The 14,044-nt window shown below is 37.2% G+C and overlaps 1 protein-coding gene across 1 annotated transcript in view; it reads right to left on the reverse strand.

Moving 5' to 3' along the window:
* Positions 1-740: 740 nt before the first annotated feature.
* Positions 741-14,044, reverse strand: part of LOC131694740 (protein serrate) — a 56,824-nt gene continuing 43,520 nt past the window's right edge. Inside the window, exons 12-16 of the mRNA XM_058983226.1 lie at positions 7,219-7,368; positions 6,679-7,140; positions 6,266-6,612; positions 3,071-3,280; positions 741-2,998 (exon numbers count right to left, since the gene is read on the reverse strand). Of these exons, the coding sequence (XP_058839209.1) occupies positions 2,159-2,998; positions 3,071-3,280; positions 6,266-6,612; positions 6,679-7,140; positions 7,219-7,368 (2,009 nt within the window). The 3' untranslated portion in view covers positions 741-2,158. The remainder of the gene's footprint in view (positions 2,999-3,070; positions 3,281-6,265; positions 6,613-6,678; positions 7,141-7,218; positions 7,369-14,044) is intronic.

Raw genomic sequence — 14,044 nt, forward strand, 5'->3', positions numbered from 1 at the left:
TCGTATTTTTTGTTGTGGCCAGTAGCTGTAAATAGTAATTAGTATGATGTTACCCTCTGTGCAGGCCCCACAAAACATCGGGGCCCCTGGCGCTAGCCTAGTGTGCGCGTGATATACCTGAAGGTACTGATGTGTGATGTTGGATTACCGAATTCTTTTTCTTGCAATTATGACTTTCAAAGGGCGTAGCACCGCGTCCAGAAAAAAACATATCAATATACTAAATTACAATTCTGCGCAAAAAAAAAACGATTGATTCACGGAGGGAACGCTTTTGAAAGTGACGCACATATTTTCGCATTTTTTCATGGTACGTACTATATCCCATAGCCTGCTGTGATCGCCCATTTCTCTCCAGCTCTAAGCGAAACCAACTGACCGACCTGATCAACCCAAGTCTCGTAACTCGTTGCATTCTACCGAATGAAAGAGAAACATACGCGAGAACACGAGCATACCGACCGACCGATGGAACCGATGAAAACAACGAAACAAACAAAAAACAACAACGATCAATGCACGTATGTGAAGCAGCACCAAACAGGTTGCGAATTCCTGGAAAAAATACCAACTGCACCGTTCCTTAGCCTACGTTGAGTTGCAAAAGAATAAAGTCTGAGAAAATGACGGAAAAACGGCAACCACAATGAGTGAAACGACCACCGGTTAAGCCAAGACGGGGGAAAGAAAAACAACCTTGTTTATTTTTTTATTTAGAAATATAAAACTCTTTTATTGCTCTTTTATTCGTGAGTGTGTTTCTTGTTTTTTTTTAAATTTTCTTCATCATTTTCTGGTTTTTGAAGCCTTTTTAAGTACCATGTACTCTGGAACTGGGCAAAGTGAAGATATTACAATTAGTTAGTTCTGCTTCAGCACTTCCTTTGCTCTACATTTGCTTACTATCTAAACAAGAAAATAAATTGTAATCCTAGTAAAATTGCGGCTTTTTACAGGTATTTACACAATCGTCCACACAAATGAGTTGTATAAAAGAAAACAATCTATTCAGCTATTCCTACACTGGAGAAAAAAAGAGGAGTTAATTTGCATCACAGAATACTAGTTCATCCGTGACCAACGAAAAATATCTACATTTCGCTTCGTTTGTTTTTTGTGTGTATTTGTGCTTTTTGTTTTCGTTTCTTGAGTATGCTTCGCTACCGAGCGGCTATGTTTTGAATGTACACGATAAGTTTAAAAGTCTGTACATTTTACATAAAATCGAGCATATCTAAAACAAGGAACTATTTTATTTAGTTTTTTTTTCTTCTGTTCAATAATAATTACTTCATAAGGCAAAAAAACTGGATACTGCTTCTACAGGCTAGAATTAAATTAGTGTGCAATCTATCGTTTATCTGTCAAAAAACGGTGCCGTACCTAATCTGTTTCCTATCGTCTTTTTTTCTTTCTACAGATGGCCCAGGTATGTTGCTACTTCCAACATCGATAAAGTAGTAAGTTTTAGCTCTACTTTTCTTTAAATGTAAAGAATTAGTTTCGCCTAACCGCTTCGCTGTTCCGTTTGCTTAAGTAAATTGTTTTAAATATTTTTTACTGTGAAATGTTCGTTGTTCCGATTTCGGGGTTCCTCGCCTAAAAATACTACTTCTCCTTACTTAATATCACATTACATTTAACTGTGCACTGCTGGAATTGTCAATCGCACCGGAATGCACGTGTGTTACACAGTTAAATCACATTCCACGGATCAGCTCGAGAAAAAAAAACGGCAAATCAGTGGAACGAAAAGTACGGAAATTTCAGTCACCTCGCCCGAAAACTGGGAGGAGCTTCTTCTTCTACTACTACTTCTTCTGCTCTAGAAAATTTGTCATTTCATTGCACGAATCACGCGCTCGTTCGCTCTCTTTCGTTCTCTCTCTCTCTCTCTCAACTGTCTCAAGATAAGATTTACTATATTTACAAATAGTAGACGGGGGATGTCAACAAAGTAGTCTAAGTTTCTGAGGAAGGCAAATAAATAAGTTTGTGTTTTTCTTCTTTTTTCTTCTTCGCTAAAATATAAAGTCCTATAAAAATGAGAATCTCGCTTTCGTTCAGTTTCGTGTTTGCTCAACTGAGACTGTGCTCCTGTACGTTGTGACGCGACCTAAATCTAAGCGAAGTAAAATTAAAAAAAACAGACTTTCACTTACACATGTACAGTGAGAACATCGGATTCGGGCAGGGCAAGAGGCGCCGGGGCCGTACTGCTCGGAGCCGTGGGTACACTATTTCCTACCACGACTACGGCTCCCGCAGCAAGCGTAGCAGGCTGCGAACTGGCCGGTGCCGTGTGATCGTTGATGCTTCGCTTGCCGAAGTCTTTGTGCTGGCTCTCGATCGAGCTGACAATGTTCTTGGTGACGTCGGCGTTCTGCGTTTTGTGCAGCAGAATGTGCGAGTTGCGGTTGGCGGCCTTCTGTTTGTCCGGATCTTTCTCGTACTCGGCGCCGTCGGGACCGCAGCTTGGATACAACTGCTGAGATCGGTGCAGCGCGCTGCTTGGCCCAGCAATCTGGTTGATCTCCGGGGCCGGATTCAAGCTCAGCTCCATGGCACCCCGAAGCGAGCTGGCACTGCCCTTCAGCGGATTGGCGTACCGCCGAAAGTTTTCTTCGTTCTGTAGGTTGTTGCTCTTCTCCTCCTCGTGACCTCGGGACAGGTCCAGATGCGGGGTGAGATTCATCCCGGAACCGGAGTGGTTCTGGATCTTCTGCCTCCAGACGAGGGCCACGAAGGCACCCAGACACAGGGCAACTATGGCAATTCCGAACCCGAACGCAATCAGGTAGTTGGAATCGTTACTGGCTTCATTGATGAGTGCGGTTTCCACCTTGACTTCGAGGATCGATGTTAGCGGGGCCGCTTCCGTAATGTCCGTCTGGAAGGATTCATTCTGGACGCCCTGCTGGCGGGAAAGGATCTCCGCCAGCAGGCGGACGACTTCCGACAGGGAACTGGACCCGGTGCTGCTATCGGTTGGCGTTGACTGTTGATGGAAAGAGTAAAGGCGATATGAGAACTCCTGCCGGAATTTGTCGGGACCTGTGTGGGAACTTACCAGGGTCACTTCGATGGTGTCGTTAGTTCCCGTTTTGAGATCACACATTACCACGATGAATACGGAAACATCGAACGAGGGACTTTTGATCAGCTTTTCGCCTAGCTGTAACCTCAGCACGTGACACAGTCCATCGACGGAGGTGCCTCGCGTTAGCCGATTGAGCTCCAGCAGGATGGAGATTCGGGCACACTGCGATCCCAAGGTAGCCTGTGTGTTGAGTAAGCGTACGGTCAGATGGGTATTGTGAATCGAACGTGAATATTAGAGTGGCAAGGAAAAATTACCCCTATCGGCATACCCCTGAGTCGATTCCGTGTCCTGCCGGGAGTATCTGCTCCAGATTTTAACCAAATCGGACAACTTTAGCTCCTGACTAACATACTAACATGAAGGCTTTTCGCAGTAACGTGAAGAAAACTTACTTTCTCGCATTTTTGCCGCTAGATGGCATTGTATTCATTATATTTATACCAAGTAATATAATTTGATTATTTTCGATATGTACTTTTTAATTTTTAATCATTATTTTAAATTTCTAATTTCATTGTGAATTTTGATTTCTGAATCTTAATTTTTAATTTCCGATTTCCAACCACTAATTTTCAATTTTCAAATTTTAATTTTTGATTTTATGTTCTCAGTTTTTAATGTTTGATTTTCAGTTTTTAATATTCAATTTTCAGTTTTCTAATTCGTAATATTTAATTTTTAATAAATAATTTCATAAAACTTTAATTTTAAATAATAAATTGTTAAATTTTAAAATTTAATTTCTGAATCCGAATTTTAATTTTGATTTTAATTTTCAATTTCTGCTTTCTAATTTCAAATTTCTAATTTCAAGTTTCTAATTTTAAATTTCTTATTTCTAATTTGTGATGTCTAAATTCTAATTCCTAATTTCCAATGTTTTATATCTAATTTCTAATTTCCACGTTCTAAGTTCTACTTTCTAATATCTAATTTTTAATTTTTGATTTTTAATTTTCGATTTTTAATATTCAATTTTCAATTTATAATTTCGAATTTTTAATTTTTTGAATATTTATTTTTTTTAATTTTTATTTTTTAATTCTTAATTTTCAATTTTTTCATTCTAAATTTTTAATTTCAATTTTTAATCCAATTTTTAATTTTTAACTTAATTTTTTAATTTCTAATTTCCAATTTTTGAATATTAATTATTAACTTTAATTGCCGAATTTTCAATTTTTTAATTTTTGATGTATTAATTGTTAATTGTCAATCTTGAATTTTTAATCTTCAATTTCCGATTTTTAATTTTTATTTCTTAATTTTTTTTTCTTAATTTTGAATTTTATATTTTCAATTTTTTTGATCCCAATTTAAAATTTTTGATTTTTAACTACTAACTTTAATTATTATTATTTTTATTTTTTATGTTTAATTTTTAACATTCGATTTCTGTTTTTTTTATTTTCATTTTCTAATTTTTATATTTTTAATTTTCAATTCGTAATTTTTTAAATTTAATTCTTTGTTTCTAACTGTATTTTTTTATTTGTTAACTTCCAATGTTTAATTTCTAATTTTCGAATTTCTATTTTATTTTAAATCGTCAATTTTTTAATTTTTATTCTTAATTTCTATTTTTTATTTTTTATTTCGAATTCAAAATTTTTAATTTATTATTTTTGATTTTTAATTTTTAATGTTCAATTTTTAAATGTTTTATTTTATTTTTTATTTCTAATTCTTTATCCGTAATTTTTAATTTTAAACGTTCGATTCTCATTTTTTTATTTTTTGTTTTTAATTCTTAATTTTCAATGTTTGATTTTCAATTTTTAATTTTATTTTTAATCTCGAAGTTTCAATTTCAATTTTAAAATTAAATTTTCAATTTGCGATTGTTAATTTTATTTTTAATATTAAATTTTTAATTTGTATTTTTAATTTTTAATTTTTTATTCTTAATTCTTGATGCCTAATTTTTAATTTTCAATGCTTAATTTGTAATTCTTTATTTTCAATTTTTTATTTTCAATAGGGTAAGGTGGGGCAAATCCGACCGTTGGGTAAACCCGGGTAAATATTGGGGTAAATCCGACCGCGTTTTTGCTAAGAAAATTTTTATTTATCAAATTGAAATATATTTTTATTGTTATTATTTATTTTTTTTTTTTTTGCAAAATGGTTCATAATTACAAACGAAAGACACAAAAATGTGATAATTAGAATATTCGTCGAGCAATTGCTCCGATGCAAATGGGAATATCATTACGTGCTACTGCTCGTGATTTTGGCATTCCAAAATTGACATTAAACTCCATTTTCTTCATGTTACAATTCAATAACGTAACATTCATTGATTTATCATTGAAACACCATGAAATTTGAGTAATATCTGTACTAAACCAACGAAAAACATGGGAGGTCGGGTTTACCCCACCATTTTTTAAAACAGCAAGAATGAATATTTTTGTAAAACACTTGTATCTCAATATATTCCCAAGATATAAATATAATTCTATATACAGAGGAGTCTAACTTTTAATTTGGTATATAAAACGACTTGATCCGATGTAAAATGAGCATTTTACAGCTAAAACCATTTACTAGGTCGGATTTGCCCCGCCTTACCCTATATATATTTTTTTTAAATTTAATTTTTGGTTTCTAATTTTTAATTCCTAATATGTTATTTTTTCGTTCTATTTGTTAATTTTGAATTTTTATTTTTTAAACTTGTATTCTTTAATTTTCTATTGTCAATTTTAATTTCTAATTTCTTATTTTTCATTCTTGATTTTAAATTCGCATTTTTTTATTGTAAATCCTTAATTTTTAATTTTTAATTTTTAATTTCTAATTATTTTGGTTTTCAATTTTTAGTTTTTTATTTAATTTTTATTTAGTTAAATTTGTTAAAACACAATAGTTTCTGAGATGCGAGTGCTGATGTACCAGTCTTCAACAAAGTTATGGACAATGAAATGATCTTTTTTATTCTAGCATGCATTGATAATCCATTGTATTCAGTACCACCTAGCGGCGAAACTTGTTTTTCTTCATGTAAATTATCGTAACATCCGCTGCAAACTTCAAGTTGTTCCGGCAGCTAGACCTGCCCAACTTAAATCAGACAATCCTGGTGGGACTAGACAACGGTTTTGGGGTGGACCGACTGAGTTTTCAAAATTTTGTTTTTCTAGCAGTCCTTAAACTTACCTGATTTGGCCAACAATCGATCGGAGCCGGAATTCGTGGAGGAGCTACCCTCCGCGATGGTTCGAACGTTCGGCAGTCACCTCGCGGAATACAGGGCGGTGACAGGCAGTTCTCCTGAGCAGCCGGAACACACACCTGATGTGTCTCGCAAGCGTTCCCAGACAGGTTCCTGTTCAGGCAGTTCTTCAACCCACACCACAGATTCGAACAGCGGGGTTTACCGTTGGCACAAACGCACGAATTGCAGTTGCTTTCGTCGATCACGGTAGGCGTGTCTCGGTTCACCAGTGGATCGTACGGTGAGTTGGTCGTCGTGTTAGAACACACCGACGAGGGGTCCGAGAGTACTGTTTAAAAGAGTAAAAAAATCAAATTAGACTTTTCCTTACGAAAAACCCCGAAAAAAAACTTACAGATTTCGCAGCGAACTCCCCTCCTTCCGACGGGACAGATACAGGTGAAACCACCGATCCCGTCCTTACAGGTGGCCCCGCCAAGGCACGGCTGCGGCGAGCATTCGTTCACATTAATCCGGCAGTCCGGTCCGGAGAAACCTCGGGCACACAGACAGCGGAACCAGCCCGGACCAGACTCGCAGATACCACCATTGTGACACGGTTGTCCCTGGCACTGATCCATCGGTTCATTACAAAACGGTGCACCCCAACCGAGGGTACAGCGGCACTGTGCGATACCGGAAATCGGAGACAGCACGCAGGAACCACCGTTCATACACTGACCCGGCAAACACTGGATCGCCCGCTCCGAGCAGGTCCGTCCGCTCCAACCGGGAGGACATTCGCAGCTATACTCCGCATCACCGTCGATGCAGATTCCGTTATTTTTACACGGATTCGATATGCACTCGTTGACATCTACGTTTAATGTGGTTAAACAAGAAAATGCGTGGTTAGAAACATAATCTGAGAACCAGGCACGTTTAGCGAACTCACTGTGCTGACAGAAGATCCCGGTGAATCCACCCTGGCAGACGCAGCTCGATCCCAGCGCACTGGATTCGCATTTCCCACGACCGCTGCATGGGGCCATAATGACCGCCGGATTGGTGGAGGACTCATTCGTCATAGGCATGGTGCAGCCATCTGGGGGGTGCGCGAGAGAAGCACGGGAAGGGAGAAAAAGGCAAATAATGAAAAACATAATAATTTAGTAATTTGTCATCCCGATTCCTTCGTCGACGAGGCCGCGAAAAACTGCAATTAGTCGGATATTAATGGCTGTCGTTTTGGTGCCAACTCGAGGAGACCGATGATGGCCAGATCTGTCAAGTGCTCTGTTCTGTGCGAAAGCTCTTTACTGATTAAGGTGAATAAAAAGTTAAAATTACTTCATTAGTGGTGCTTCCCTCGTTTTTTTTCTTATCAGAACTGCTCACGTGAACGAAAATTCTAGGACAATCAAGGTAGGCGGGAAAAAATGTTCCAACAATGTGATTATGATGGTAGTTTGGCTTCTGAAACTACTTTATCAATGTTTTTTTTATATTCGCACATAGATGGAATGATTTGTCGTTGTTTCTTCGCTCTGGAAGAAATTCCGCTCCATCCCGAACAAAAGCTTGGCTATAATTACGAAACAATTTCGTTCCCGTGCTATTTACGGCGCAGGCATCTCTTTTTCTCCTAGCAAGAATCGGTATTTGCACAGCACCATTCTTTTGTTTTCCCCCCTTTATTCTTTCATTCTCTCAGCCGCGCTCACACGTCTTCAAATCAAACATCGTTAAATAGAAAAGTGTTTAATTTTTCAATTTCTTGAATAAATAAGATAATTTCTGCTTCTTCGCCTTCGTTCGGTTTTTGTTCATAGTTTCGTCGTTTCGTTATTGCAGCGCAGCAACCCACGTTTCTTTCGCGGCCATCTTCCGGGGATGCTGCACGAACGTTACTATCGCTACAATGTCAGCCAGTTTTTTTTTCTTCACTTCTCTTAACTCCGTCGCGATGTCTTTTCATGGTAATAATAAGACATGACAAATATTAATTTCTGTTCGCACTCTTTCATTCAGTTGCGCTCACAGGAACGGGAACTCTTGAGGTGAATAAGTTGTAAGCAATTTATCATAAACGGGTAAAAGAAAAGTATTCATTTTTGTTCCGCCGGTGCCCCCTTCACCGTTCCGAACTATCAGCATAATCATCATCAGCTCCCAGCACCGGGGGGTTCCATTAGCTCTATAAACATGCTAAATAACAGCAGTTTCGAGCTGAATCAAACCGTGTCGTTAGCATAGTTGGTCGCACTCAATCTGGCTTGATTCAGGCGATCATTTATAATAGAACTAATTATTCATCAAAAACGTCTAAATATTACGGTGCGCGAGCTCAGTAGATAACCGGCGGCATTTGGTTAAGTGGCTTTGCACAGTGGTAGCTTTGGACCCCTCGGGCGTTCGGGATGTTTAGGAAATCTTCGCAATTAGTTCGATTAATTTTAGCGGCTAACTAGATCGCAACCTGGAAACTCAGCAAATATATTCGGTGTTGATAGATATGAAAAATAATAACAATCCCATAGTGCTTCCCTGACGCTTTCCTTGAATCAACCGGTCGTTGGCGAATATATTTGCTGAGTTTCCAGGTTAGAACTGTTAAGGCTGTTAGAATATTTGCATAGAGGAATCGGGATTGTTGTGGAACTGTATGGAACTTCAATATGTGCTGATGAGTTCATCTCATAGAATTGTTCCTTATAATTTTCATTCATAAACATTAAGAGTAAAGAATCACAGGTTTCAGAATGCATTCCTTACAGGTTTCAGATTATATCTTGTACCTTCCAGCTCCTAGAATTCAAAAGTTTTGATTTAAGATAAGACATTTCGCAGAAATAGCAATTCGAAGTTTTTTCCGTATTCAATTTTCCGACTTAGAAATTTTGTTGTGCATAAGAGAGTTTCCAGTTTGAAGACATGGAGACAAATGTGGAAAACAAACCTGTGGCATTAATGTAAATGCCAAATATATGCAACCGCAGACCGCTTCCCTGTTTTCTTTTCCTTTGTTTCCTTCCTACCATTTCTGTCCTTTTTATCCTTTTCTGTCGTGTATTTTTCCTTTTTTCTATATTTTTCTTTCTTTATGTTTTTCTCGTTTTCTACTCATTTTTCTTATTTCTCTGACTAATTTGTTTTTTTTTTTTATTTCTTGAAACTATTTCGATCTTTCATACTGAATCTTTATCTTTTTTCCGCTTTCCTTTGGCGCTTTTTCTATTATATTTGATCTTTCTCTCTCTCTCTCTCTCTCTCTCTCCTTTTTCGTCTTTTTTATTTCGTTTACTAGTTTTCTTTTATTTTCTGGATGGTTTTATTTTTTCATATTTCTTAGTTTCTTCTACTATTTCTTATTCTTTTTCGATTTTCATTTCCTTTTTCAATCTCCCTTTCACTTCATCTTTCTTTTCCTGTTTGTTTTTCTTTTAATTTTCGAATTGAATCGCTTTTTACTAGTTGATTTTGCTTTTTGTATTTCATCTACCGTTTCAATATTTAATTTCATCTCGCATACAGATTTATTTTCTGTATTGTTTTCTTTTCTTTCCTTGTATTTTTCCTTTTGCATTTGCGCTTTGTTTCGTTTTCAGTTTTCCTATGATCCGTTTTTCTTTTCTAGGTACTTTCTCTTTTCCTTGTACGTTTCATATTTTGTTTTTTCTCTTTTTATGCACTTATAACGTTTACTATTATTTATCTTCTTTTCCATTTCCGTACTTCTATTTCCGTTCCCCTCCTTATTTTTTGTTTCCATTTACATTTTTTTATTGCTTCGCTTCTCTTTTACATTTATATTTTCTGTATTTTAAATTCTCGTTTGCCTTTCAACATTTTTATCATTTTTTGATTTTTTTTGCTTTTTTATTTCTCCTTTTATCTTTTTATTTGTTACCATTTTAAGTGCCCAATGTTCTTCTCCTCCTTTGGTACTGCTTTTCCTTGTACTGTTTTCCTTCTGCTTTTGTTGCTTTTTAATTTGATTCTTTGTTTCTTCTCACTCCTTTTTCAATTTTTTAAATTTTTTTCAACGTACTTTCCTCTGTTGTATACTTCTTATACTCTATTATTTTTTTCTTTTTTCAATGGTCGTTTTTGTCTTTTTATCCCTTCTATATTTTTTGTTTCTTCTCTATGCCTTATTTCAATTTTTTTTTATTACAGACTGAACATTTTAAGACATTTTTCCATTACTAAAATAACATGGCGCATGTAACAGTTAAATGTTTTGTTATTTTCTTTTTTTTTAATCTTTTCTAGTTTTCGCTCTTTTTATACCTTTTTGTATTTTGTTCTTCATTCTTTCTCTTTTTTCCTCCACCTTTTCCCCGTGTCTGTTGTTTTCCTTTTTAATTTTTCCTTACCTTTTTTCCTTTTCTTAATTCGACTAATTTAATTTTTTGCTTTGCACCCATTTTTTTCCTTTTTCTATTTCTTTAATTTATTTTTTTTCATTTTTCGTGCTGAATTTTTTTGTTTATTTCCTGATTCTGTGTTTACTGTTCCTTTTTCTTTCTTCTCTTATTTAACTTATTTAACTAATTTTCTGATATTTCATTCTGCTTCTTTTCTGTGTTTATTTTTTGCTATTCTAGTGTCTCATTTTTGTTTTCCGTTCCATTGTAAATGACATGCATTTATACGTTTCGTTTGTCCTTTTTCCTGCTCGCTTTTTCTTTCGACTACTCACTGTTTTCTTCTTTTTTCCGCTTTTTGCTACTTTCCCTGATTTCAGCTTGTTTTTTTCCTTTTCCCTATCTGTTTTTTTGTTTTCTTTAATCCATTTAATCCCTGTCTTATTATTGTCCTTTTTTGCTTTCCCCTTAATTTTTTTCTTTTCCCATTTCTTTCACCTTCAATTTTCTTATGTTCTTCTCATTTTGTTCAGCCTTTTCGTGCTTCGTTTTCTTTCTGATATTTCTTCGGTTCTATTTTGATTATTTTTGCTCATTCTTTGTTCCGTTTTTTTATTCAGATTTTATTTCTCCGTTCTTCTTTTGTCTTCTTTTCTTTTATCTTTTTGTTACCCTTTCATTTTTTAATTTTCTATTACTTTTCATATTTTATTTCTTATATTGTTGTATGTTTCAGTTTCCATTTATCATTCTCAATTTACCTTGTTTACTCCCCATTGAGCTGAAAATCGAGTTGTGTGCTAGCTTGAAATAACACTACTATTTTGCAAGAACCCTAGTTCCATCAAAAACGTTTGCTTGGAGCACCTAACCAGGGCTCGTTTCTGGCTTCTTAGGGAAAAATGACATCAGAAACAATTTTGATAAAACAGCGTTTTTTTTAATTTTTTGTCCTGATTTCCAATTTTTTTTAAAGATTTCATGTGCATTTATGTTGAAAATGAGATCTGTTGGACTATGTTGGGACCCACCTTTGATTCACCATGTCTAATTAAAACTATCATAAACATCAAAACATGTTTGTCCCATCCGTAAGGTTCAATGTAAATCTACATTTGAAGCAGCGTAGCTCTCGGTTTGCTTTTTTTTCAATATTGGACGAACATACATTAGGGGGGGGGGGGGGGGTGAAACCGTTACCCTAAAAAAATCAGTTTTTTTGTCAATTTTTTTAGAAAGATGGGTGAAGCGAATTGATCGAAACTTTTGTACATTATACAACATCATTTCAATAACATTCTGTAATTTTTTCATGCAAAAATATCAATTAGCTCCTCGTGACAGAATGTTGTTAAAATGATGTAGTATAATGTACAAAAGTTTCGATCAATTCGCTTCACCCATCTTTCTAAAAAAAAGCAAACTGATTTTTTTTTGCGCTGGAACCCTTATCCCCCCTTAAAGGACCGTTCAGATCTCAATTTTCTAAAAACATGAAAAATGCGTTAAGATTTTGAGTCAACAGTCTAATTTTTAGATTACTTATATATTTTCACAAATTTGCAAGTTCCCTCTTGATTGCTTTGAATGAATGTTCTGTTTAGTTAATACCTGAAATTTGAAATCATTTTCAAAAAACCGTTGAAGATTTTTCCTGCTGAAACTAGATCAAATATTCATTACATCAACTTGCCACTCCTCGTGAGCTGCAAGGCACTTGTCACTGCCACTGCTTCACACATAGTAGGTCGATCGTTTCCCCTTTTCGCTTCGCTGTGACCGCCTTTTCGATTTACCTCAGCCCAATCACATCTCATCGAAATTCTATCCGGCAGCGACACCACGCCACCAACTAGATCGATCGAGGACCGTGTCCCCGTGCATTGATTGCTTCGGTGGATAATGATTTTCCAGCATCGAGTAAGGATCCCGAGCACGACACACAACACTCATTCAATGGACCACATTTTCCCAGCATTCCTCGGAACCGCCCAATCAGTGCCCAGAGCCTCCGGACCGTGTCACACCTCATCAGCGCAATCTATCGCGCTGGGAAACCATATTGCTTTCAGTTCAGTCTTACACTGCGCGCCCCCGCTTGGGACAGCAAATTGGCAGTTTTGACATACAACTTAATATTATACAATCAATCCTTGCTTTTTTTCGCTGCTGTCGCTTCTTAAGGAATCCGATTGAAAACAAAGGCGTCATCATAGGAGCTCGTTGCACGCTTGCAATCGGGTTGTCCAGAAGCAGCAGCAGCAGCCACCAGCGTGTCAATATTACAGATGGATCTGTCGATCACGATCCAATCGTCGCATTTCATTTACTCCGAACGAACGCGCCCATATTGGCTTCAGCATGATTCACGCGCTCTCGTTCAAAGATCTCTTCATTACCGAACCGGCTAGTTGGTGTTGTTATGGGAACGAACTTGTTAATCTAAGTAGGCCTAGGCGAGGGACTTTCACTTTGAAACGTGCTGTACAGGAAATAGCAATGCATCGCGGGGAGTCCCCCAACGGAACGAACGGCTTGCTGTGTTTTGGGATCGATTCTGAACCAAATCGAAACCAGGGCTTCCATCTCTTAATAAACGCAGTAAGGCGGCTGAAAGATGAAGACGAGAACTGTAGCTCGATGATCCTCTGGATGATACTACAAGTCCGGGAGATATCGTTCACTAGAACATGAGTTGTAATTTGTTCCCTGCCAAGCCATCGAACATGACAACGAAGGCATGTTAACAGACGTGTTTCGTACCCCTCCTATGTCTACCTGGTGCTCGGGTGACCCCCCTCAAGGTACTACCATCAACCATTTGAAGTCCGGGAGGGATCTGCCTCCTGGGGCGGCAACTCTAATTGTGTTTTCATTTTCGAAATCGACTCGATAATTGAGCATACGACGCGGAACAGTGCGCACTATGAGATCTGCTCTAGCCTCCAGATCAGCCAACTGGAAGAAAAAATAATAAATATGTTGTTGCCCGACGGCCTGGTGGCTGTGCCGTTGGAGCGAAAGGATTTCGAACTGTTTTAAGATCCCTGCTGGGAGGGTTTTTTTTCTGTTTAACCTAGACCGATGGGATCACTTGATCCGCCCGGGCGAGATACGTTTTACCATCAACCGCGAAGTTTTCAGCTCGAAAAGTTAAAATTCCACAACCTGAACTGACCCCGATCGCGCCGTTGGTTAGTTAGTTTCAAAACAAATGCATTTATGTCCCATGGGGACATTCGATGGGAGCTCATTTTCGGCCGCACCTCATCGAAGCAACCGGTGGCAAAGCAGTAGGCCATAAATAACGATGAAGCTGGTAGCGGAGTAGCACCAAATAAAAAAAATTCAATCTTTGGTTCCATGAATGGGGAGACGCACGCGCGAGCACGCTCGTTGAAATATTATAAT

This window comes from Topomyia yanbarensis, chromosome 1 (assembly GCF_030247195.1).
Source record: "Topomyia yanbarensis strain Yona2022 chromosome 1, ASM3024719v1, whole genome shotgun sequence".
Lineage (NCBI taxonomy): Eukaryota > Metazoa > Arthropoda > Insecta > Diptera > Culicidae > Topomyia > Topomyia yanbarensis.